Source organism: Trichechus manatus, unplaced genomic scaffold (assembly GCF_000243295.1).
Source record: "Trichechus manatus latirostris isolate Lorelei unplaced genomic scaffold, TriManLat1.0 scaffold00008, whole genome shotgun sequence".
In the NCBI taxonomy this organism is placed as follows: domain Eukaryota; kingdom Metazoa; phylum Chordata; class Mammalia; order Sirenia; family Trichechidae; genus Trichechus; species Trichechus manatus.
In genome coordinates, this window is record NW_004443944.1 from 1,701,225 (window position 1) to 1,720,965 (window position 19,741).

The 19,741-nt window shown below is 67.1% G+C and overlaps 1 protein-coding gene across 1 annotated transcript in view; it reads left to right on the plus strand.

Moving 5' to 3' along the window:
- Window positions 1–19,741, plus strand: part of LAMA5 (laminin subunit alpha 5) — a 50,323-nt gene that overhangs the window by 27,714 nt on the left and 2,868 nt on the right. Inside the window, exons 27-75 of the mRNA XM_012558410.1 lie at window positions 16–158; window positions 236–342; window positions 432–585; window positions 1,104–1,264; window positions 1,338–1,446; window positions 2,378–2,475; window positions 2,558–2,759; window positions 2,859–2,985; window positions 3,446–3,585; window positions 4,116–4,231; window positions 4,400–4,611; window positions 4,879–5,083; window positions 5,236–5,380; window positions 5,555–5,695; window positions 5,912–6,073; window positions 6,623–6,724; window positions 6,805–6,888; window positions 7,390–7,620; window positions 8,288–8,401; window positions 8,558–8,685; window positions 8,882–8,962; window positions 9,071–9,285; window positions 9,738–9,838; window positions 9,962–10,142; window positions 10,282–10,431; window positions 11,447–11,598; window positions 11,714–11,824; window positions 12,054–12,165; window positions 12,517–12,687; window positions 12,798–12,994; window positions 13,548–13,664; window positions 13,803–13,957; window positions 14,251–14,392; window positions 14,478–14,580; window positions 14,818–14,928; window positions 15,722–15,901; window positions 16,055–16,203; window positions 16,466–16,636; window positions 16,720–16,856; window positions 16,994–17,147; window positions 17,316–17,449; window positions 17,526–17,688; window positions 17,939–18,064; window positions 18,140–18,288; window positions 18,600–18,732; window positions 18,825–18,968; window positions 19,267–19,397; window positions 19,494–19,664; window positions 19,728–19,731. Coding sequence (XP_012413864.1) covers window positions 16–158; window positions 236–342; window positions 432–585; window positions 1,104–1,264; window positions 1,338–1,446; window positions 2,378–2,475; window positions 2,558–2,759; window positions 2,859–2,985; window positions 3,446–3,585; window positions 4,116–4,231; window positions 4,400–4,611; window positions 4,879–5,083; window positions 5,236–5,380; window positions 5,555–5,695; window positions 5,912–6,073; window positions 6,623–6,724; window positions 6,805–6,888; window positions 7,390–7,620; window positions 8,288–8,401; window positions 8,558–8,685; window positions 8,882–8,962; window positions 9,071–9,285; window positions 9,738–9,838; window positions 9,962–10,142; window positions 10,282–10,431; window positions 11,447–11,598; window positions 11,714–11,824; window positions 12,054–12,165; window positions 12,517–12,687; window positions 12,798–12,994; window positions 13,548–13,664; window positions 13,803–13,957; window positions 14,251–14,392; window positions 14,478–14,580; window positions 14,818–14,928; window positions 15,722–15,901; window positions 16,055–16,203; window positions 16,466–16,636; window positions 16,720–16,856; window positions 16,994–17,147; window positions 17,316–17,449; window positions 17,526–17,688; window positions 17,939–18,064; window positions 18,140–18,288; window positions 18,600–18,732; window positions 18,825–18,968; window positions 19,267–19,397; window positions 19,494–19,664; window positions 19,728–19,731 — 6,926 coding nt within the window. The remainder of the gene's footprint in view (window positions 1–15; window positions 159–235; window positions 343–431; window positions 586–1,103; window positions 1,265–1,337; window positions 1,447–2,377; window positions 2,476–2,557; window positions 2,760–2,858; window positions 2,986–3,445; window positions 3,586–4,115; window positions 4,232–4,399; window positions 4,612–4,878; window positions 5,084–5,235; window positions 5,381–5,554; window positions 5,696–5,911; window positions 6,074–6,622; window positions 6,725–6,804; window positions 6,889–7,389; window positions 7,621–8,287; window positions 8,402–8,557; window positions 8,686–8,881; window positions 8,963–9,070; window positions 9,286–9,737; window positions 9,839–9,961; window positions 10,143–10,281; window positions 10,432–11,446; window positions 11,599–11,713; window positions 11,825–12,053; window positions 12,166–12,516; window positions 12,688–12,797; window positions 12,995–13,547; window positions 13,665–13,802; window positions 13,958–14,250; window positions 14,393–14,477; window positions 14,581–14,817; window positions 14,929–15,721; window positions 15,902–16,054; window positions 16,204–16,465; window positions 16,637–16,719; window positions 16,857–16,993; window positions 17,148–17,315; window positions 17,450–17,525; window positions 17,689–17,938; window positions 18,065–18,139; window positions 18,289–18,599; window positions 18,733–18,824; window positions 18,969–19,266; window positions 19,398–19,493; window positions 19,665–19,727; window positions 19,732–19,741) is intronic.

The following is a 19,741-nucleotide window of genomic DNA, read 5'->3' on the forward strand; positions in this document are numbered from 1 at the left end:
GGTCCTGCCCGGCAGGCACGGAGCAGAGCCAGCGAGTTGCCTTCCCACCCAGCACAGAGCCCACCTTCGTCATGGTACCCCAGAGGGGCTTTGGGGAGCCCTTCGTGATGAACCCTGGCACCTGGGCCCTGCTTGTGGAGGCTGAAGGGGTGCTCCTGGTGAGGCAGGGGCCAGGCTGGGGTGGGGGGTAGGCTGGGCGACCGGCCGGCACCCACCTCCCATCCCCCCCCACCAGGACCATGTGGTGCTGCTGCCCAGTGCCTACTATGAGGCAGCCCTCCTGCAGCTGCGGGTGACTGAGGCCTGCACCCACCACCCCGCTGCTCAGCACCCCACGGACAAGTGAGAGCTGCCTGTGGGGAGGTGGGCTGGGGGTTGGCCTGGACTCCCAGGGCCGCCCACCTGTGCTGACCACCCCGTGTCCCCCCCAGCTGCCTCCTCTATGCCCACCTCCCCCTGGATGGCTTCCCCTCGGCCGCCGGGCCCGAAGCCCTGTGTCGCCATGACAACAGCCTGCCCCAGCCCTGCCCCATAGAGCAGCTCAGCCCACTGCACCCGCCGCTGGCCGCCTGCCTGGGCAGTGATGTGCGTGTCTGGGCCCCACAGGGCAGGCCGGGCTCAGGACCTTGGCCCTGGGGGAGAGGGTCCCCATACCAGTGGCAGGGGCATGGGTGCAGGGGGCTGGGGGCTGGGCATCTGCTGAGATCACGGGCGTAACCTGGAGGTCCCAGCACCCTGGAGCCTCGTCTCTCACGGGGTCCACTGTGCGGCTACCCGCGGGCGTTCCTTCACCCCGCAGACACGGACGGATGGAACCCCCGTGCCCTGCCTGATGCTGTTCCCCACACTGAGGCCTCAGAGGGGGCCCTGGGTGGGTGGGAGGGGGGTGCAGAGGTGGGAAGGACGAGGGGCCTCAGGGACAGCGATCGCAAAGGCCCTGGAGCTGGAGGGCCTGGCAAGGGGGTGGGGGAGCAGCACAGAATGAGGGCAAGAGGGGTGGAGACGGAGACCCTGGGGCCGTGTCCAGGGGTTGGGACTCACTGAGTGGGGCCTGCTGTCTGGTGGGGACTCCAGAGCCACTCCGATCACCCCACACCCCCCAGGTGGACATCCAGCTCCAGGTGGCAGTGGCTCGGCCAGGTCACTACGTGCTGGTGGTGGAGTATGCCAACAAGGACACCCACCAGGAGGTGGGGGCAGCTGTGCACAGCCCCCAGCGAGCCCCCCAGCAGGGCACACTCACCCTCTACCCCTGCTCGTACAGGTGCGCTGGGGGACCCTGGTCTCTGAAAGGAGGGGAGTGCCCCCTGCCGCCATCTGACAGTCTCTCCCTATAGCACCCTGTGCCGTGGCACTGCTGTGGACACCCAGCACCACCTGGCCATCTTCCACCTGGACACTGAGGCTAGCATCCGGCTCACGGCCGAGCAGGCACGCTTCTTCCTGGTAAGACGCGCCCCTTCATCTGCTGGGTCCCAGGACCTCTGTGGCGTCAGCTCTAGGAGATTTCAAACATGCACAAAAATAAAGAAAAGCTCGTCCTGGACCCTCAGGTGCCCTTCGCCAGCTCCCACCTTCAGCCCTCTCCAGATCCTACCCGGAAGGCTCTCCTCATCCCAGTGCGCCAACTGTGGGTGGGATGGTTTTGAACTTTCCGTTGAGGTGTTTCATATACACAGAAAAGTACCCACAGCACAACCCACAGCTCAGGGTCCTCCCAGAAGCCAAGGCTCCATGGAACCAGCACCCAGACAGGACAGAGCGTGACCACCTCCCAGATGTCCCGAGGGCCCCCACACCTCTTTCCAGGGTAGATGCTATCCTGACATCTGACAGCACCTCTTAGTTTCGTCCATTCTGGAGCTTTCTATAAATGGAACCACACAGCACGGTTCTTTGTGTGCTTTTTCCACCAACAGCACGGCCATAGCTGGATTTGTGTTGTTGCCATGGTGGTGCGGTGTCCATTCTCTTCCATGTAGGGTTCTTCTAGATGCCGTTTGTCTTTTACTGTATTTGTTGCACGTGTCCCTACATCACGGTGGGTCATGCATCCGAGTAGACACCCATCCACAAGTCCATGTTCACCAAGCATCCTGGCCTCACAGAGGGAGCTAGGGGCGGGTGACAGTAGCGGGGTTGGGGGGCAGTTGGGAGAGGTTCGCTCTGACGGGGTGACGCTTTGCTGAGACCTGAATGACGAGGAGGGGGCCACGTGAGCACCAGGAAGCACCCGGTCCACAGAAAATACCACTCTTCCCGCCAAGGGCTAGGGTTTGAGCAGCCAGAGGAGGCTGTGGGCTGGGTGGAAGCAGGACAGTTTGGCCTTTGTACACGCCGACCCCACCCTGTGCCCTCACTGTCCCTCTGCCTGCAGCACAGCATCACCCTGGTGCCCGAGGAGGAGTTCAGCATGGAGTTCGTGGAGCCCCAAGTCCGCTGCATCAGCCGCCACGGCACCTTCGGTCCAAGCAGGTAGCGAGCAGGACCAGGAGGACTGGGCGGTGGCAGGGACCAGGTGGGTGAGCACTGACGCGGCCCCACACTTGTCTTGCAGTGCCGCCTGCCTGCCCTCACGCTTCCCGAAGCCACCCCAGCCCATCGTGCTCCGGGACTGCCAGGTGCTGCCGCTGCCGCCCGGGCTGCCACTGACCCACTCACAGGAGCTTATGCCGGGCGAACCCCCAGCTGGGCCCCAGCCTCGGCCCTCCACCGCTGTGGACCCTGATGCGGAGCCCACCCTGCTGCGCCACCCCCAGGTGAAGACCCTGCAGGCGGCCCAGGCGGTGGGGGCTGACTGGGGTCCCCAGCATCCCTCGGTGCCCCCCGGCCCTCCACTCACTGGACTCTTCCCACAGGGCACCGTGGTTTTCACTGCCCACGTGCCCACCCTGGGCCGCTACGCCTTCCTGCTGCACGGCTACCAGCCTACACACCCCACCTTCCCCGTGGAGGTGCTCGTGAACGGGGGGCGCATCTGGTATGGTGAGTGGGCGCCCCTGACGAGCAGCCTGCCCGGGGGTCGTGTCCCCCACTCCGTGCCCCTGCGGTCATGCCTCATTGTCCGCGAAGTGGGCCTCTCAGCCCTGGGGGGATGGGCTACACTCAGTGCACAGACAGACAGACACTGGGGAAGGGAGCGATGCCGGGTCCCTTGCATACCCAGGCTCGGGGGCTGCACCTGGTGAGCACCTGGGTGTGCCCTCGGGCTGGTCACTGGCCAACTGGCCACCACACGCCTGTGGTCACTGCCCAGTTACAAGGGCTACTGGGAGCCAACGGTGGATTCCGATAGCAGGTCACGTACCCCTTACCTGAGTCATGGATTCGAGTGCCTCAGCGGGTCCCCTCTGCCCTGCTGTCTACAGCAGAGCCCAGCCCGAGGCCATGCAGCTGGGACAGGCCAGAGTGGGGAGAGGGCCCTGACCCACCTCCCTCCCCCCAGGCCAGGCCAACGCCAGCTTCTGCCCACACGGCTACGGCTGCCGCACCCTGGTGCTGTGCGAGGGCCAGACGGTGCTGGATGTTACCGACAACGAGCTGACCGTGACCGTGCGTGTGCCTGAGGGCCGGTGGTTCTGGCTGGTGAGTCTGGGCTGGCTCGGGGCTGGCGTTCCTGTGCGAAGCTATGCCTGGCCAAGCCTGAGGGGGGTGTTCACCACTCAGGGGACCGCAGTCCTCATGCCTGCTGCCCACCACCACCAGTCACTCAGCCAGGGACAGCTGTGGGCCTGCAGCCTCCACCTCTGGGGACCCCAGGCCTACCATGGGAGGCTCCCAAGGGGACCCTGAGAGCTGAAATGTCCCCGACTCCCCGGCCCCTTTCTGGAGGAGGTGGGGCCTCGAAGAAGGGGAGAGGGAGGGAGAAGGTTTCTCCAGCTAACACCCTGAGTGCTGCCCCCCTAGCTCCCCAAAGCTTCTGACTGGCTGTGAAGTGGGCCTCGCTTCCTGAGCAGCCCTTGGGGGGAGCGGGGCACAGCACCCGCCAGTCTTGCCTGGACCCTGGAGGTAGTTGGGGGCTTGCTGCTGCCCTCCCATCCACTCCCACCCTCCCCCATCCCCCACTCACGCCCTTGCTGGGCCCACGGGAAGATAACCAGGCCCCCATCGCCCAGGATTACGTGCTGGTGGTTCCTGAGAATGCCTACACCTCCAGTTACCTGCAGGAGGAGCCGCTGGACAAATCTTACGACTTTATCAGTCACTGCGCAGCCCAGGGCTATCATGTCAGGTGGGTGGGCAGGTGGGGCGGGGCTAGGGCAAGGGGCGGGGCCGGAACTCAGAGGGGGCGGGGCGGGGGCGGGGCCAGGACTCAGGGAAGCGGTGGGAGGGGGGCCAGGGCCGGGGGCCTGGGGCTGGAGCGCACCCCGACAAGTCTCAGCGCTGCTTCTCACTGCAGCCCCTCCAGCTCGTCCCCGTTCTGCCGCGACGCTGCCATCTCCCTCTCCCTCTTCTACAACAATGGGGCCCGGCCATGCCACTGTCACGAAGTGGGCGCCACGGGTCCCACGTGTGAGCCTTTTGGGGGCCAGTGCCCCTGCCGCCCCCACGTCATTGGCCGGGACTGCTCCCGCTGCGCCACCGGCTACTGGGGATTTCCCCACTGCAGGCGTGAGTGCCCGGCCTGGGGGGTGTGCGTTAGACCTCGGGAGCTCCCTAGGGAGGGGGTCAGGGCTGGGAAACGCGAGGCGGGGTGGGACCACTCCTCCACCCCTAAGGCTGGGAGTGCGCTAGACCCCGGGGGGCTCTCTGGGGGCAGGGCCGGGCAGGGAACATGGGGCGGGGCTTGTCCCTTCCTGCACCCCTAGGGCTGCGGCTGGGGCCCCTGGGCTGGTGGCCGGAGGGTGCGGAGAGTGAGCTGCGGCCCCTCCTCCCCAGCCTGCGACTGTGGCGCACGCCTCTGCGACGAACTCACGGGCCAGTGTATTTGCCCACCGCGCACCCTGCCCCCCGACTGCGTGGTTTGCCAGCCCCAGACCTTTGGCTGCCACCCTCTGGTCGGCTGCGAGGAATGCAACTGCTCGGGGCCTGGCGTCCAGGAGCTCACAGAACCCAGCTGCGACGTGGACAGCGGCCAGTGCAGGTGCGCGGGGCCTGCATCCCTGGGTGGCTGCACTCATCCCGGTGGTACTCACGGCAGCGCCCTCCCCCTTCCAATCCCTGAGCGCGCCTACCCCGGGCAGCTTGAACGTGGTGAGGGGGTGGGCGCTCAGCCAGCTCTGAACCCCTCTGCAGGTGCAGACCCAATGTGGCCGGGCGCCGCTGTGACACGTGCGCCCCTGGCTTCCACGGTTACCCCAGCTGCCGGCCCTGTGATTGCCACGAGGCGGGCACTGCGCCCGGTGTGTGCGACCCGCTCACTGGGCAGTGCTACTGCAAGGTGAGGGTCCCGAAGGGTGGGGGGGTGCAGTAGGGGGCAGGGAGCTCTGACTGGCCCGCGATCCTGCCTGATCAGCTGCAGCTTGTTCTCCGGCCTTCCGGGGGGCGAGGAGTGACTGTGCCCTGGGGGGCCAGGCATCCGGCAGCATGGTGGACTTTTCCTTCCTGCCCCCAGGAGAACGTTCAGGGCCCGAGGTGCGACCAGTGCCGCTTGGGGACCTTCTCGCTGGACGCTGACAACCCCAAAGGCTGCACAAGCTGCTTCTGTTTCGGGGCCACCGAGCGCTGTGGGAGCTCACCCCATTTCCGCCAAGAGGTGAGCACGCGCCTGGGGGGAGGGCCTGGGGAGGGCCGGCGGGCGAGCACTGGCTTGGTGGGGGCGTGGCGGGGCCTGGGTGGGGAGGGACATGGGGAGGGATGGGGCGGGGCCTGGGGGTGGAGTAGGGCTTGCGGGCAGGGCGCGCCTGGGGGCTGGCCGGGAGGGGAGCGCCCCACTCCCACCCACTCATACCCCCTCGCCCGTGGCCCACAGTTCGTGGACATGAAGGGCTGGACGCTGCTGAGCGGGAACCGGCAGGTGGTGCCCCACAAGTTGCGGGCGGAGTCGGAGCTGCTGCATGCGGACCTGCGGCGTGAGCCCGAGACCCCGTCTGAGCTGTACTGGCAGGCCCCGCCCTCCTACCTGGGGGACCGCGTGAGTGCCGGCTGGCCAGCGAGTGGCCAGACCCGAGGACTGGGGGCCATGGGGGTGTTCACATCCACGGCGGGGCTGGGGGCTCCCTGAAGGCGGGACCCTAGAGGACTGGTGGGGGAGCAGTGCGTGTGGCTGTCTGGGAGTGGTGCAGGAGGGTGTCCAGGACCCCAGGAGGACTGAGGGGCCTGAGGGTGTCCCATGCATCTGGGGAGGAGCTCCTCAAGGGTGTCTGGAACCAGCTGGGAAGGAGGAGCAGTCTGGGCCTGTCCGAGGGGCGGAAGAGGGCTGAGGGCATCTGCGTTTAGCCAGGCAGTGGGAAGACTCGGGGGGTCCAGGCCCAGCTGGGGAGAGGAAGGGCCAGCAAGGACAGGACGGCCCAGAGGTAGGTTGTCTAGGGGTGGGGGCGCCAGCCAGAGAGGGGTCCCAGGCCCAGCCCAGGGGTTGGGAGATACGGGTAAGCAAAGGCATCCAGGCCCGGCTCCAGGGACTCGGGGCCTGTGGACACTGTGGCCAGTCTCTGACCCAGTCGCATCCCACCCCTGCCTCCAGGTGTCTTCCTACGGGGGGACACTCCGCTATGAGCTGCGCTCGGAAACCCGGCGCGGAGACATCTTCATCCCTATAGAGAGCCGGCCCGACGTGGTGCTGCAGGTGGGCGGGCGGGCGGGCTGGCACGGCCCAGCGGGGCAGGGGCTGGCCCCCGTGCCGGCCCTCACCGCACACCTCCACAGGGCAATCAGATGAGCATCGCCTTCCTGGAGCCCGCGTACCCGGCGCCTGGCAGCCCTCACCACGGGCAGCTGCAGCTGGTGGAGGTGAGCGGGGCCAGCTGGCGCCCGGCCCTTCCTGGCTTCACGGTCTTTTCCTCGTCTTTCTAGAGAATCTTTTTATTATTATCAGTATTTCTAACTGTAGACAGTTGTTCCTGTTTATGGTTGACTTCTTTGTTTCTCTGAGATGTCCTTTGCTGAACGGAAGTTACGTTGAATCAAATTTGTCAATTTACTCATTCGTGGTCAGTACTTTTGTGTCTTAAGAAAGTCTTTGTCTCTCTGAGATCAGAAAATATCTTTGTTTTAGCTTATATTCTAAAACTTAAAATATCTTCTTGTTATATGTAAATTTTTCGTGTATCTGGAACTGAGTATGTAGGTGGTGTGAGGTAGGGATCCAGGGATTTTTCTCCACGGTGACAAGTTTCTCTTTCTCCTGTTCCTGCTTGTCCTTCTCTGCCCTCCATGGGGGATGGGGTGTCTGCACCTGGGCTGCCTCTTTGGCCCATGGGGTAGCTATCGAGATCCTGTCCTGGCCCGCAGGGGAACTTCCGGCACACGGAGACCCACAGTGCCGTGTCCCGTGAGGAGCTCATGATGGTACTGGCCGGCCTGGAGCAGCTGCAGATCCGCGCCCTCTTCTCGCTGATCGCATCGGCCGTCTCCCTGCGCCGCGTGGCACTGGAAGTTGCCAGCGAGGGGGGCAGGGGGCCTCCAGCCAGCAGCGTGGAGCTGTGCATGTGCCCTGCCAACTATCATGGGGACTCGTGCCAGGTGAGGCAAGGTGGGGCAGGGCGGGCACCCGTCTCACTCCTCCAACCCGTTCACTGAGGCAGGGCGGGCACCCGTCTCACCCCTGCACCTGTTCACTGAGGCAGGGTGGGCACGCGTCTCACCCCTCCAGTGGTGCCTCCTCCCCACAAAGGCAGAGCTCCCCTCACTCATCCCTGTTTGCCCCCTCCCTGCCTGTATGCTCACCTGCACACACCTGCCCAGTCCACCCACCCCCGCCTGTCCAGTCTTGGCCCATCCCCCATTCACCCCAGCACTCATCTTCCTGTGTCCCTCCTATCCCCCGAGGGCCAGGCCACCTCACTGTCACCTGTGTGTTCCCTCCTCCATCCACCTGATGGTCCGTCCTGCTGTTTGAGGTGGTTTGTGGTTGAAGCACCGCAGGATGAGACATTCTGAGGAGAAAGAGAAGGCCCAGGCCGGGGGGGTGGGGGGTGGGCCGGTCCCCACGCTGAGGCGGTGATGTTCTGTGGCTCCACGGGCTGTAGCTGCCAGTCTGGGGGACGGCCGCAGACGGTCACTGGCTCCATGAGCAGGGCCAGGAGTTTTGACGCAGCTGACCTCTGACCCTGGGTGCCATGCGGTCCCCTCATCTACCCCAGTCCTGTCCCTGTTCCTGCTTACCAGTGCCCCCCATGTATGCCCCCAGGAATGTGCCCCGGGCTACTACCGTGACACCCAGGGCCTCTTCCTGGGCCGCTGTGTGCGATGCCAGTGCCACGGCCATTCGGAGCGCTGCCTTCCCGGCTCGGGCGTCTGCGTGGTAAGCGGGGCCCGGAGAGACAGCCCGTAGTCACGGGTGAACTAGGTCAGGGAGAAGGAGCTGCCTGAGGGGGCCAGCGGCCTGGGGTGCACAGCCCAAAGGAAGGCCTGGGTGGTGCCCCAAGGCGGTCCTCCATCAGTGTCCCCCCGCACCCAGGGCTGCCAGCACAACACGGAGGGTGACCACTGTGAGCGCTGCCGCCCCGGCTTCGTGAGCAGCGGCCCCGAGGGACCCGCAGCCCCCTGCACCAGCTGCCCCTGCCCCCTCGCCGTGCCCTCCAACAAGTAAGCGGCAGCTCCCCGGGAGCGGGCACACCTTTACTCACCCGTCTGGACGCCCCCCATCGTGGCACGGGTTGGGTTCAGCACTGGCATTTACAGAGGCCCAGGCAGCCGGGCGTGAGCCCACAGGTGGGGACCCCGCACGCCTGGCGCCCGGGAGGGGGGGTGCGTGGGGTAACGGCTGCTGTCGTCTTTGCAGCTTTGCTGTGGGCTGTGTCGTGCGGGGCGGCCGCGCGCAGTGTCTCTGCAAACCCGGCTACGCGGGCGTCTCCTGTGAGCGGTGAGCGCAGCGGGCAGGCTGGCGGGCGGCAGGGCCAGGTAGGTGTGGCCGCCGAGGACACGCGGGCGGGCGTGGGGTGCTGACACCGTGTCCCCGTCTCTCCTGCAGGTGTGCCCCCGGCTTCTTCGGGAACCCACTGGTGCTGGGCAGCTCCTGCCAGCCCTGTGACTGCAGCGGCAACGGTGACCCCAACATGCTCTTCAGTGACTGTGACCCACTCACAGGGGTCTGCCGGGGCTGTATGAGCCCCACCGCCGGGCCGCACTGCGAGACCTGCGCCCCCGGCTACTACGGCAACGCCCTGCTGCCCGGCAACTGCACCCGTAGGCGGGGGCGCACCGGGCGGGCTGTGCGGGGGGAGCTTTGCGGGGCTGGGCGGGGTGCGCGGGGCAGGGTGCGCGGGGCGGGGTGTGCCGGGTGGGCTGCGCGGGGCAGGGCAAGCCTCGCGGGGCCGGGTGTGCCGGGCAGCTGCGCAGGGCGGGGTGCGCTGGGTGGGTGCACAGTGTGCAGGATGCCCAGGGGAGGGTGCACAGGTAGGCTGTGACGAGCTCCGGAGCAGACCCAGGAGAGGGTGTGGGGTGCAGCGCTCATGGGGCTCATGGAGGCCGGAGGTGCTGTGGGCTGGAACCAGGACGCAGTGGGGGTGGTGGCCAGGGACGGGCTGGGCTTTGTCTGGGGCGACTCGAGTTCCCTGTGGAGTAGGATGCTGATGAGCGCTTGGGGTGGGGGAAGCTGTGGATGGAGGCCCGAGCCATCATCATGCCCCCTTCTGCAGGGTGTGACTGCTCCCCGTGTGGGACCGAGGCCTGCGACCCCCACAGCGGGCAGTGCCTGTGCAAGGCGGGCGTGGCAGGGAGGCGCTGTGACCGCTGCCAGGTGGGGCTGTGGGGGGTGTAGGGGGGAGTAGGGGGTGGCATTTGAGTTAGGGGGCACTTGGGGCTGGGGCAGGGCCTTGGGGCCAGGCTGGAGCTTCTGTGATTGTCGCCCCCCCCCCCACAGGAAGGACATTTCGGCTTCGAGGGCTGCGAGGGCTGCCGTCCATGCACCTGTGGACCGGCCGCCAAGGGCGCCAAGTGCCACCCCCAGAGCGGGCAGTGTCACTGCCAGCCAGGGACTGGGGGGGCCCAGTGCCGCGAGTGTGCCCCTGGCCACTGGGGGGTCCCGGAGCAGGGCTGCAGGCGTGAGTGCGAGCAGGGAGGCACAGCACGGGGGCCGCCGGGGGCACCATGGAGGCCGCACTGAGGGTGGAGAGCACTCCGGGTGGAGCAAGTGCGCTGGGCCCCGGGCTGCCGGCTCTCAGCCACCCCTCCCGCCCACAGGTTGCCAGTGCCGGGGGGGCCACTGCGACCCACACACGGGCCGCTGCTCCTGCCCCCCTGGGCTCAGCGGGGAGCGCTGTGACACCTGCAGCCACCAGCACCAGGTGCCCGTGCCCGGTGGGCCGGGGGGCCGCGGCGTCCACTGCGAAGGTGCGCCCCATGCCGGGCTCCCCAAGCCTGACCCCCCGGCCCTGCCCAGCCCCCCTCCTGCAGGGGTCTGGCCCTGCACTGACCCCGACTGACCCCACCTGGGACCCCACGCTGGCCTGGAGCACCCCACGTTGACCTCCAAGCAGAGTGGCCCCTGACTCCAACGCTTCCTCTTCACTTCACCAAGGGACCCCACGGCTCCCACATTGACCCCCCACACTCACCCTCCGACCCCCACGCTGACCCCCACGTGCTGACCCCTCCCCGCACCGTTCCATCCAGCCGTGTGGATCTCCCAGCATGCACACACAGCACACTGCAGCCCCCCTCCCCATTTCTGCTGACCTTTCAGTTACCCGCGACCTACCACTAACCATGTTCCCCCACCTCAGCTTGTCCCTCCATTTCAGCCCGTCCCCCCACCTCAACTTGTCCCCCTCCCTCAGCTTGTTCCCCTGTGCCGTCTCTGACCCCCCCTCACCCGTGACCCCTGTGCCAACCCCAGGGGCCTGTGCCTTCCCCGACTAAACCCTCTTCCTGGCTAACCCTGTGACCCCATGCTTACCTGTATCCCTGGCTGGTCTGTGACCCCCCCCAGCTGATCCCATGACCCTGGTTAACCCCATGACCACTCCCCTGACCCTGTGACCCCATGCTGACCCCATTTTCCCACTCTGACCCTATGACCTTCTTTTGTCCCTTGACCCTGAGCTCACTTTGTGGTCCCTATGCTGCCCCTGTGACCCTGCAGTGACCCCATCTGACCCACTCCTCCTGCTCTGACTCTATGACCTGGTGCTGACCCGAGGACCTCATGCTGACCCCATGACCCAACAGTGACCCCATGTTCCCACACTGACCCCCTGGCCCCGCACTGACCTCCTGGCCCCACACTGACCCTCTGGCCCCCCACTGACACTGTGACTCAGGCTGACCCATCCCCCTGCCCTGACCCCATGACCGACCCCCATGCTGACCCCGTGACCCCTGTGCTGACCTGCCCTACTGCCCGCAGTGTGTGACCACTGTGTGGTCCTGCTCCTGGACGACATGGAGCGGGCCAGTGTCCTCCTGCCTGTCATCCGAGAGCAGCTGCGTGGAGTCAATGCCAGTTCCGCAGCCTGGGCCCGGCTGTACAGGCTCAACACCTCCCTCGCTGACCTCCAGGTGGCGCCCGCCCCACCCCCCAGGCCCACACCCCCCCTCCCCCAGGGCCAGCTCTGGAGCCCCCCAGCCCCTGCCCTCCCCCACCCCCAGGCCCTCACTGCCCTCTCTCCCCCAGGACCAGCTCCAGAGCCCCCCAGCCCCCCGTCACGAGACCTTGCAGCAGCTGGAGACGCTGGAGCAGCAGAGCGGGAGCCTCGCACAGGACATACAGCGTCTGGGCAGCCAGGCAGGACGCAGGCCTCACTGGGACACCCCGCCCTGCTGCAGTTCCGCCTAAGAATGCCCCCTGGGGAGTCCCCCAGGAGACACTTCCCTAGGAGACCCCCCCAAGAGACCCCGAAATGTCCTGGGGGACACAGCCACACCCTTGGCCCCACGCTCCCCATCTGGCCCCCTGCCCCTGCGGCCCCTCGGCGCTGGGCTGAGTGCTGAGGGGCCTCGCTCTGTGTCCACAGGCTGTGGGAGCCCAGGAACAGGCAGGCCAGCTCCTGGACAGCACCAAGGCCACGCAGGGCCGGGCACAGAAGGTGCTGACCACCATCCAGGCCGTGGCTCGAAGCCTGAACGGTAGGGGCTAACCGAGGGTGTGAGGCAGTGCTCAGGCACAGAGCAGGACAGTGGTTTCCGGGTGGGGGAGCCCCACATCACTCCACGGGCAGGTTTGGGGATCTAGTTGGTGGGAGCTGACGCTGGATTGGGGGTGGGAGTGGCGGCTGCTGTGGCCGGAGTGTGAGGGCCGGTGGTCCCCGTGGCAGGCCAGCCCCCTGCTCCCCCAGAGCATTAGAGCTCCTAGGAGAGCCTGCTGCTTACATGTTTCCACCTGGATAACCTGGGGTGCCGGGGGTGTCCAGGTGTCCTCGGGTTTGCGGGCAGGAACCGGGAGGGTCTGAGGCTGCACCCCTCCCCATCCACCTGCAGAGCTTGCAGCCCAGACAGACCGCCTGTTGCTGGCTAACGCCTCAGCCCCATCGGGCGAGCAGCTGCGCCGGACGCTGGGCGAGGTGGAGAGGCTGCTCAGGGAGATTCATGCCCGGGACCTGGCGGCCCCACGGGCAGCAGCTGAGGCTGAGCTGGACGAGGCCCAGAGACGTGAGTGGACAGCCTGTCGGGGGGTGGGGACCAGCAGGGGGCCAGGCGAGGGCTGGGGTCACCCCCTCACTCGGGCTGAATGCTCGCCCTCACGCTCCGGTCCCGGGCAGTACTGACCCGCGTGCGGGAGCAGCTGACCAGTCGCTGGGAGGAGAACCAAGCGCTGGTCGCACACGCCCGTGACCAGCTGGCCCAGCACGAGGCCGGTCTCATGGACCTGCGGGAGGCCCTGAACCGGGCGGTGGGTGAAACACGCGAGGCCGAGGGGCTCAACAGCCACAACCTGGAGCGCCTGGAGGAAGCCCTGGTGAGAACACGGCCGGCGGCCGGCAGGCTCTTCCTCCTTCCCTTGTCCTTCCTGCTCCCATGACCCCCTTCCCCCGTAGCTCCCTGTCACCCCCGTAGCTCCGTCACCCTCGTAGCTCCCATCACCCTGTCACTCCCATCACCCCCATAGCTCCCATCACCCCCATAGCTCCCTGTCACCCGTCGCTCCGTCACCCCTATAGCTCCCATCACCCCCGTCACTCCCATCACCCTCATCGCTCTGTCACCCCTGTAGCTCCGTCACCCCTGTAGCTCCCTGTCACCCATCGCTCCATCATCCCCGTAGCTCCCTGTCACCCCCGTCACTCCCATCGCCCCCGTCACTCCCGTCACCCATCACTCCATCACCCCATCACTCCGTCACCCGTCACTCCCATCACTCCATCACTCCCTGTCACCCGTCACTCCATCACCCCATCACACCCATAGATCCCATCACTCCCATCACCCCATCACTCCCTGTCACCCCTTCACTCCCTGTCACCCTGTAGCTCCTTGCCGCCCCTCACCCCCTGCCCCACCTCTGTCTCCAGCAGCGAAAGCAGGAGCTCTCTGGGGACAACGCCACCCTGCAGGCCATCCAGCAGGCCGCCCGCGACACCCTGGCCCGCGTCTCGGGGCTCCTGCGGGGCATGGACGAGGCCAAGGAGGTGCGCGGCCCCTCCCCACTGCCCTCCATCAGCTCCCCGGGCCGCAGACGGGGGTGTGTCTGATGGGGGCCAGACCAGGTGGGCGGTTCGTGGGGGCGGCTGAGGCCCTGCTGAGCCGCCCGCCGCCTGCTTGCCCAGGAGTATGAGCGCCTGGCCGCCAGCCTGGATGGGGCACGGACGCCACTGCTCGAGAAGATGCGGGCCTTCTCCCCGGCTGGCAGCAAGGTGGACATGGTGGAGGCCGCCGAAGCCCACGCGCGGTGGCTGGAACAGCTGGCGAGCAACCTGTCCAGGTGTGGGGCCTGAAGATGTGGCCCAGGCCCCTGCCAGGTGCAGCAGGCGCTGGGGCGCAGCAGGGGCCGGGGGGTGAGGGAGAGAGGCCCAGTCTCAGAAGGAAGCTGGCAGCCCCGGCACTGCAGGCAGGTGGGCCTGGATTGGCAGAGAGGAGCAGGGAATACTGCTCAGTGGAGGCAGATCCATGGGCCACTGGCTGAGAGGGGCATGAGGTCGGCAGGAGGCCTCGGGCCAGGCTGAGGACGCGGGACCACACCCACGACCTTCTGACCTTCTGTACCTCCTGCCACAGCATCATTCGGGGCATCAACCAGGACCGTGTCATCCAGCGAGCCATTGAGGCCTCCAGCGCCTACGCCAGCATCCTGAGGGCGGTGCAGGCCGCCGAGAGTGCCGCCGGCCAGGCCCTGCTCGAGGCCGGCCACGCGTGGGCGGTGAGTCCCCGGCCCTGCAGGTGCCCTGCCTCTGCTGCTCCATGCAAGGGGCAGGAGTGACCTCATCCTGTCCCTGTGTCTGCAGATGGTGCTGCAGCAGGGCCTGGCGGCCCGAGCCCGCGAGCTGCTGGCCAACAGCAGTGCCCTGGAGGAGGCCAGCCTTGGCAAGGGACAGTGGCTGGGCAGCGGTGAGTGCCGGGTGGGTGGGGTGGCTTTGTAGGCGGTGTGCGAAGCCCGCCTCGTTTTCTCATCTGTAAAATGGGAGGAGGGTGGTTGTTATTAACTCAGAGATGGGCTGACGAAGATGTGTCCACCATAGACTGAGCCAGTCCTCGTGGGTCAGCATCTCCGTCCATCTGTCTCTCTGTGTGTGGGTGCATCTGCACCCAGGTGGACTTCTTGCACTGACCCCATCCCCCCTGCAGTGTGGGCCACTGTGCAGAGCACCGGGACCCAGCTCCGAGACATCCGTGCCAGGAAGGACCAGCTGGTGGCCCAGCTCCAGGGCGTGCAGGCCATGCTGGCCATGGACACAGGTACAGAGACCCTGTCTCTCCTCCCCGCCTTCACTAGGTACGCGTGAGACACCTGGCCCCCCGAGCACTCCCAGGCAGCGTCCTGGAGGGCCTGGCGATGTGGAAGCGTTCACACTGGTGCCGTCCACGTGGAGCTGCTGGCCACGGTGGCCACTGAGCATGTGCAGTGTGGCCAGTGCAGCCGAGGATGTGAACAGTCATGTGGCCCACGGCTACCATGTTGGGTGGCATGGGGCGAGGTGCTGGGGCCCAGCCCTGGACATAGACCTAAGGCCAGTGGGGACGTGGCCATGGTCTGAGACGTGACAGGCACTAGATGGTGACCGGAAGTGCTTTAGGGGAGTGAAGTGGACGTCTAGGTGGTCAGGGCTGGCTCTGGAGAAGGCACGACGGAGCCTGTGACCCGGAGGAGGGGCACTGAGGGAGCCACGTGGTTGGGGTGAGGAGGACGCTGGCAGAGTGGCGTGGCCAGACGCTTTTCACATCCACGCCAGGGCCTCTGAGGCCGGGCAAGGTCTGGGGCAGGGGTGCCAGGGCCAGGATGGCGGGAGAAGAGGCCGAGCGGACGCAACCAGAGGTGAGGGGCAGCCAGCACCCAGGGTGCCCAAGGTTTGGCCTGAGAGGTGGTGCTGTCTGTGATGCCAGGGCGCCTGGGCAGGTCGGAGGGACAGTTGGACAGCATTGAGTGCAGAGGGTGAGGCCCTCCATGGTCTGGGGGCACTGTCCCTGTGCCCACTCTGGGGTCCCCACAAAGGCCCCGCCCGGCCGCTGAGCTGCACTCTGCCCACCGCAGACACGACGAGTGAGAAGATCGCGCACGCCAAGGCCGTGGCCGCCGAGGCCCAGGATACAGCTGCACGTGTCCAGTCCCGACTTCAGGACATAGAGAGCAACCTGCAGCAGTGGCAGGGCCAGTTCAGGGGCCTGCGGGGCCAGGACCTGGACGAGGCAGTGCGCAATGCTGGCCGCTCAGGTGGGCACCGCGGTGGGGTGAGCCTCAGGCCATCCCTCCTCCTCTGCACTGGGCGGCTGGTTCTAGAGCGGCTCCGCGTCGGGGACTGGACACCCTCCTGGACCTGGGGTGGGGTGGGGTGGCCGTGTTCTCAGGGCCACCTCCTCCCGGCAGTGTCCACCCTGGAGAAGACGCTGCCACAGCTGCTGGCCAAGCTGAGCCTGCTGGAGGGCCGTGGTGGCCACAACGCCAGCCTGGCCCTGTCCACTAGCATCGCCCGCGTGCGCCAGCTCATCGCCCAGGCCAGGGGCGCGGCCAGCAAGGTGGGTGCAGACCCTGGAGGGATGCATGTCTGGGAGCCTGGACGGTGGGTGTGGACCCCAGGGGAGGAAGATGGGGGGGTGTATCTGGGAGCCTGGACAGTGGGCATGGACCCCGGCAGGGGAAGATGGGGGGGTGCATCTGGGAGCCTGGACGGTGGGCATGGACCCCGGGGGGGGGTGCAGATGGGGAGGCACATCTGGGAGCCTGGGTGGTGGGCATGGACCCCAGGGGGTACCAACTGGCTCATGTGCTCCATCCCAGGTCAAGGTGCCCATGAAGTTCAACGGGCGCTCCGGGGTGCAGCTGCGTGCCCCACGGGACCTGGCTGACCTTGCCGCCTACACCGCCCTCAAGTTCTACCTACAGAGCCCGGAGCCGGTTCCCGGCCACCCTGCTGAGGACCACTTTGTGCTATATATGGGCAGCCGCCAGGTACTGAGGGGTCAGAGCAGCCTCAGGGTGGGAGCTGGACGGCACCCTGGCCTGCGTCCTCACGGAGCCTCCCTGCCCCACAGGCCACCGGCGACTACATGGGCGTGGCGCTGCGCGACCAGAAAGTGCACTGGGTGTACCGCCTTGGGGAGGCGGGCCCCACGGCTCTCAGCATCGACGAGGACATCGGGGAGCAGTTCGCAGCCGTCAGCATCGACAGGTCAGCCCCCCACTGCCCCCGCGTGCTGCCCTGCTCCCAACCCCCTGCACATGGCCCTGCTTCCCCCGTCCCCACCCCTGCCTGTGCCCCCGCATGGCCTGGGAGGGCAGCCTGCCACAGCCCCGCTCTGCCCTCAGGACCCTGCAGTTTGGCCACATGTCCATCACGGTGGAGAAGCAGATGGTCCACGAGATCAAGGGAGACACAGTGGCCCCTGGGGCCGAGGGGCTGCTCAACCTGCAGCCAAACGACTTCGTCTTTTATGTGGGTGGCTACCCCAGCAACTTCACGGTGAGCCCGCAGAGTGTGGCAGCTGTGGAGCTGCTTCTGCGGTTTGGCTGCAGCCCCGACTCCCGTGGCCCAGGAAGTCCTTTCTGGCGTCTAGCCGCAGTACCTCCTGCGGCAGTCTGCCCCGGGTAGGGAGGGGCCTTCACGCGCGCTCCTGTGTGGTACCCACAGCCCCCTGCGCCCCTCCGCTTGCCCGGGTACCACGGCTGCATCGAGCTGGGCACGCTGAACGAGGAAGTGCTCAGCCTGTACAACTTCGAGAGGACTTTCTACCTGGACACGGCCGTCGACAAGCCTTGTGCTCGGTACGTGGGCCGGCGAGCCCTCCCGACCCTCGCCGGCCCTCCCACTATCCGCTGACCTCTGACCTCTGACACGCAGCTCCAAGTCAACAGGTGACCCCTGGCTCACGGACGGCTCATACCTGGACGGCTCCGGCTTCGCCCGCATCAGCTTCGAGAGCCAGATGAGCAACACCAAGCGCTTCGAACAGGAGCTGCGACTCGTCTCCTTCAACGGCATCGTCTTTTTCCTGCAGCACCAGGCACGGGGCCTTGCTGCCCTGGGCGGACTCCACCCCCCCGGGCTGACCCCGCCCACCCCACCACACACCTCCCTCCCCGGGCTGACCCCGCCCACCCCACCACACACCTCCCTCCCCGGGCTGACCCCGCCCGCCCCACCACATTCTGTGTAGACTCCACGCCACCGCAGCCCTGTCCCCTCCCTGCAGGCGCTGGCCCCCCCTGCCCCCCCGTCCCCATGCTGACACCCCCTCCCCTCCCCGTACCCAGGGCCAGTTCCTGTGCCTGGCAGTCCGGGAGGGCCGCCTGGTCCTTCTCTTCGACTTTGGCACGGGCCTGAAGGAGGCCACCCCGATGCTGTCTTCCCTGCCAGCCCTGACTGCAGCCAGCAAGGCGGTGAGGCCCAGAGCCGCAGGTGGGGGGCGGCGGCTTCCCCTGCCCACCCTGACGGCCCACACCGGTGCCACCCAGATCCAGGTGTTCCTGCTCGGCGGGGCCCGGAAGCGGGTGCTGGTACGTGTGGAGAGGATCACAGTGTTCAGCGTGGAGCAGGAGAACGCGCTGGAGCAGGCCACCGCCTACTATCTGGGGGGCGTGCCACCGGACCTACTGCCCCCGAGGTGAGGGCACGGCACTCGGTGGGCGTCCAGTGCCCTTTGTCGTGCCCTGACCCCACACTGCCGCCCTGACCCCCGCCTTGCCTCCAGACCAGCTCCCACCTTGACCTCCACCCAGACCCTCACGCTGACCCCCACCCTGACCCTCACCATGACCCCAGCCCTGGCCCTCACCCTGACCCTCACCTTGACCTGCATGCTGACCCCCACCTTGACCCTCACTGTGACCCCCACCCTGACTCCCATGCTGACCCCCCACCCTGACCCCCTCGACGCCCACCCCACCTCTTCCCTGACCCTCGCCCACCCACCAGCCTGTGGCGGCTCTTCCCCTCCGGAGGGTCCATCCGTGGCTGCGTCAAGGGCATCAAAGCCCTGGGCAAGTACGTGGACCTCAAGAGGCTGACCACTACCGGCGTCAGCGCCGGCTGCACAGCTGACCTCCTGGTGAGCCCGCCTGCCCTGTGCCAGCTGGGCCGTTCTGGGCAGGCTGTGCCCTTCTAGGCTGGCGGGGGAACTCAGCGGTCCCCTCCCTGCAGGTGGAACGGGTCATGACCTTCCATGGCCACGGCTTCCTGTCCCTGGAGCTCCCGAACGTGGCTCCCATCGCGGGCGACGTCTACTCTGGCTTCGGCTTCCGCAGCACCCAGGACAGCGGCCTGCTCTTCTACCGAGCCTCCCCGGTGCGCCTGCCCCGCCTTCTGACCACCGGCCCCTCCCGAGTCTGACCACCACCCCTCCCGAGTCTGACCGCCACCCCTCCCGAGTCTGCCCACCCCTCCTGAGTCTGCCCACCCCTCCCGAGTCTGACCCACCACCCCTCCCGAGTCTCACTACCACCTCCCAAGTGTGACCACCACCTCCCGAGTCTGCCCACCCCTCCTGAGTCTGACCACCACCACCTCCCGAGTCTGACCACCGCCTGCTGCAGCAGTGTGAGGGCAGGGGTGGCTGGCCCGCTGACCTGGCCACTGTCTTCAGGACGGGCCATGCCAGGTGTCCCTGCAGCAGGGCCACGTAACACTCCGGCTTCTGAGAACAGAAGTGAAAACTCGAGGAAGCTTCGCAGACGGTGCCCCCCATTACGTCGCTTTCTACAGCAACGCCACCGGGTGAGCACGGCCGCCTGGCCTCTCCCCGCCATCTCAGGTGGGTGGTGGCAGGGCTGGGTGGGGGTGGGGGCAGGGACTCACGGCCGCCTCACCCAGGGTCTGGCTGTATGTGGATGACGAGCTGCAGCAGATGAAGCCTCAGCGGGGCATGTCCCCCCGGCCCCAGCCGCAGCCAGAGGGGCTCCCGCAGCTCCTCCTGGGGGGCTTGCCTGAGTCCGGTGCTTTCCGCAACTTCAGCGGCTGCATCGGCAACGTCTTTGTGCAACGGTGAGCGGGGTGGGGGAGGCATGGAGTGGAGGCGGCAAGCCCGGTGGGCGTGGGGTTGGTGAGCCAGGTATGCACGG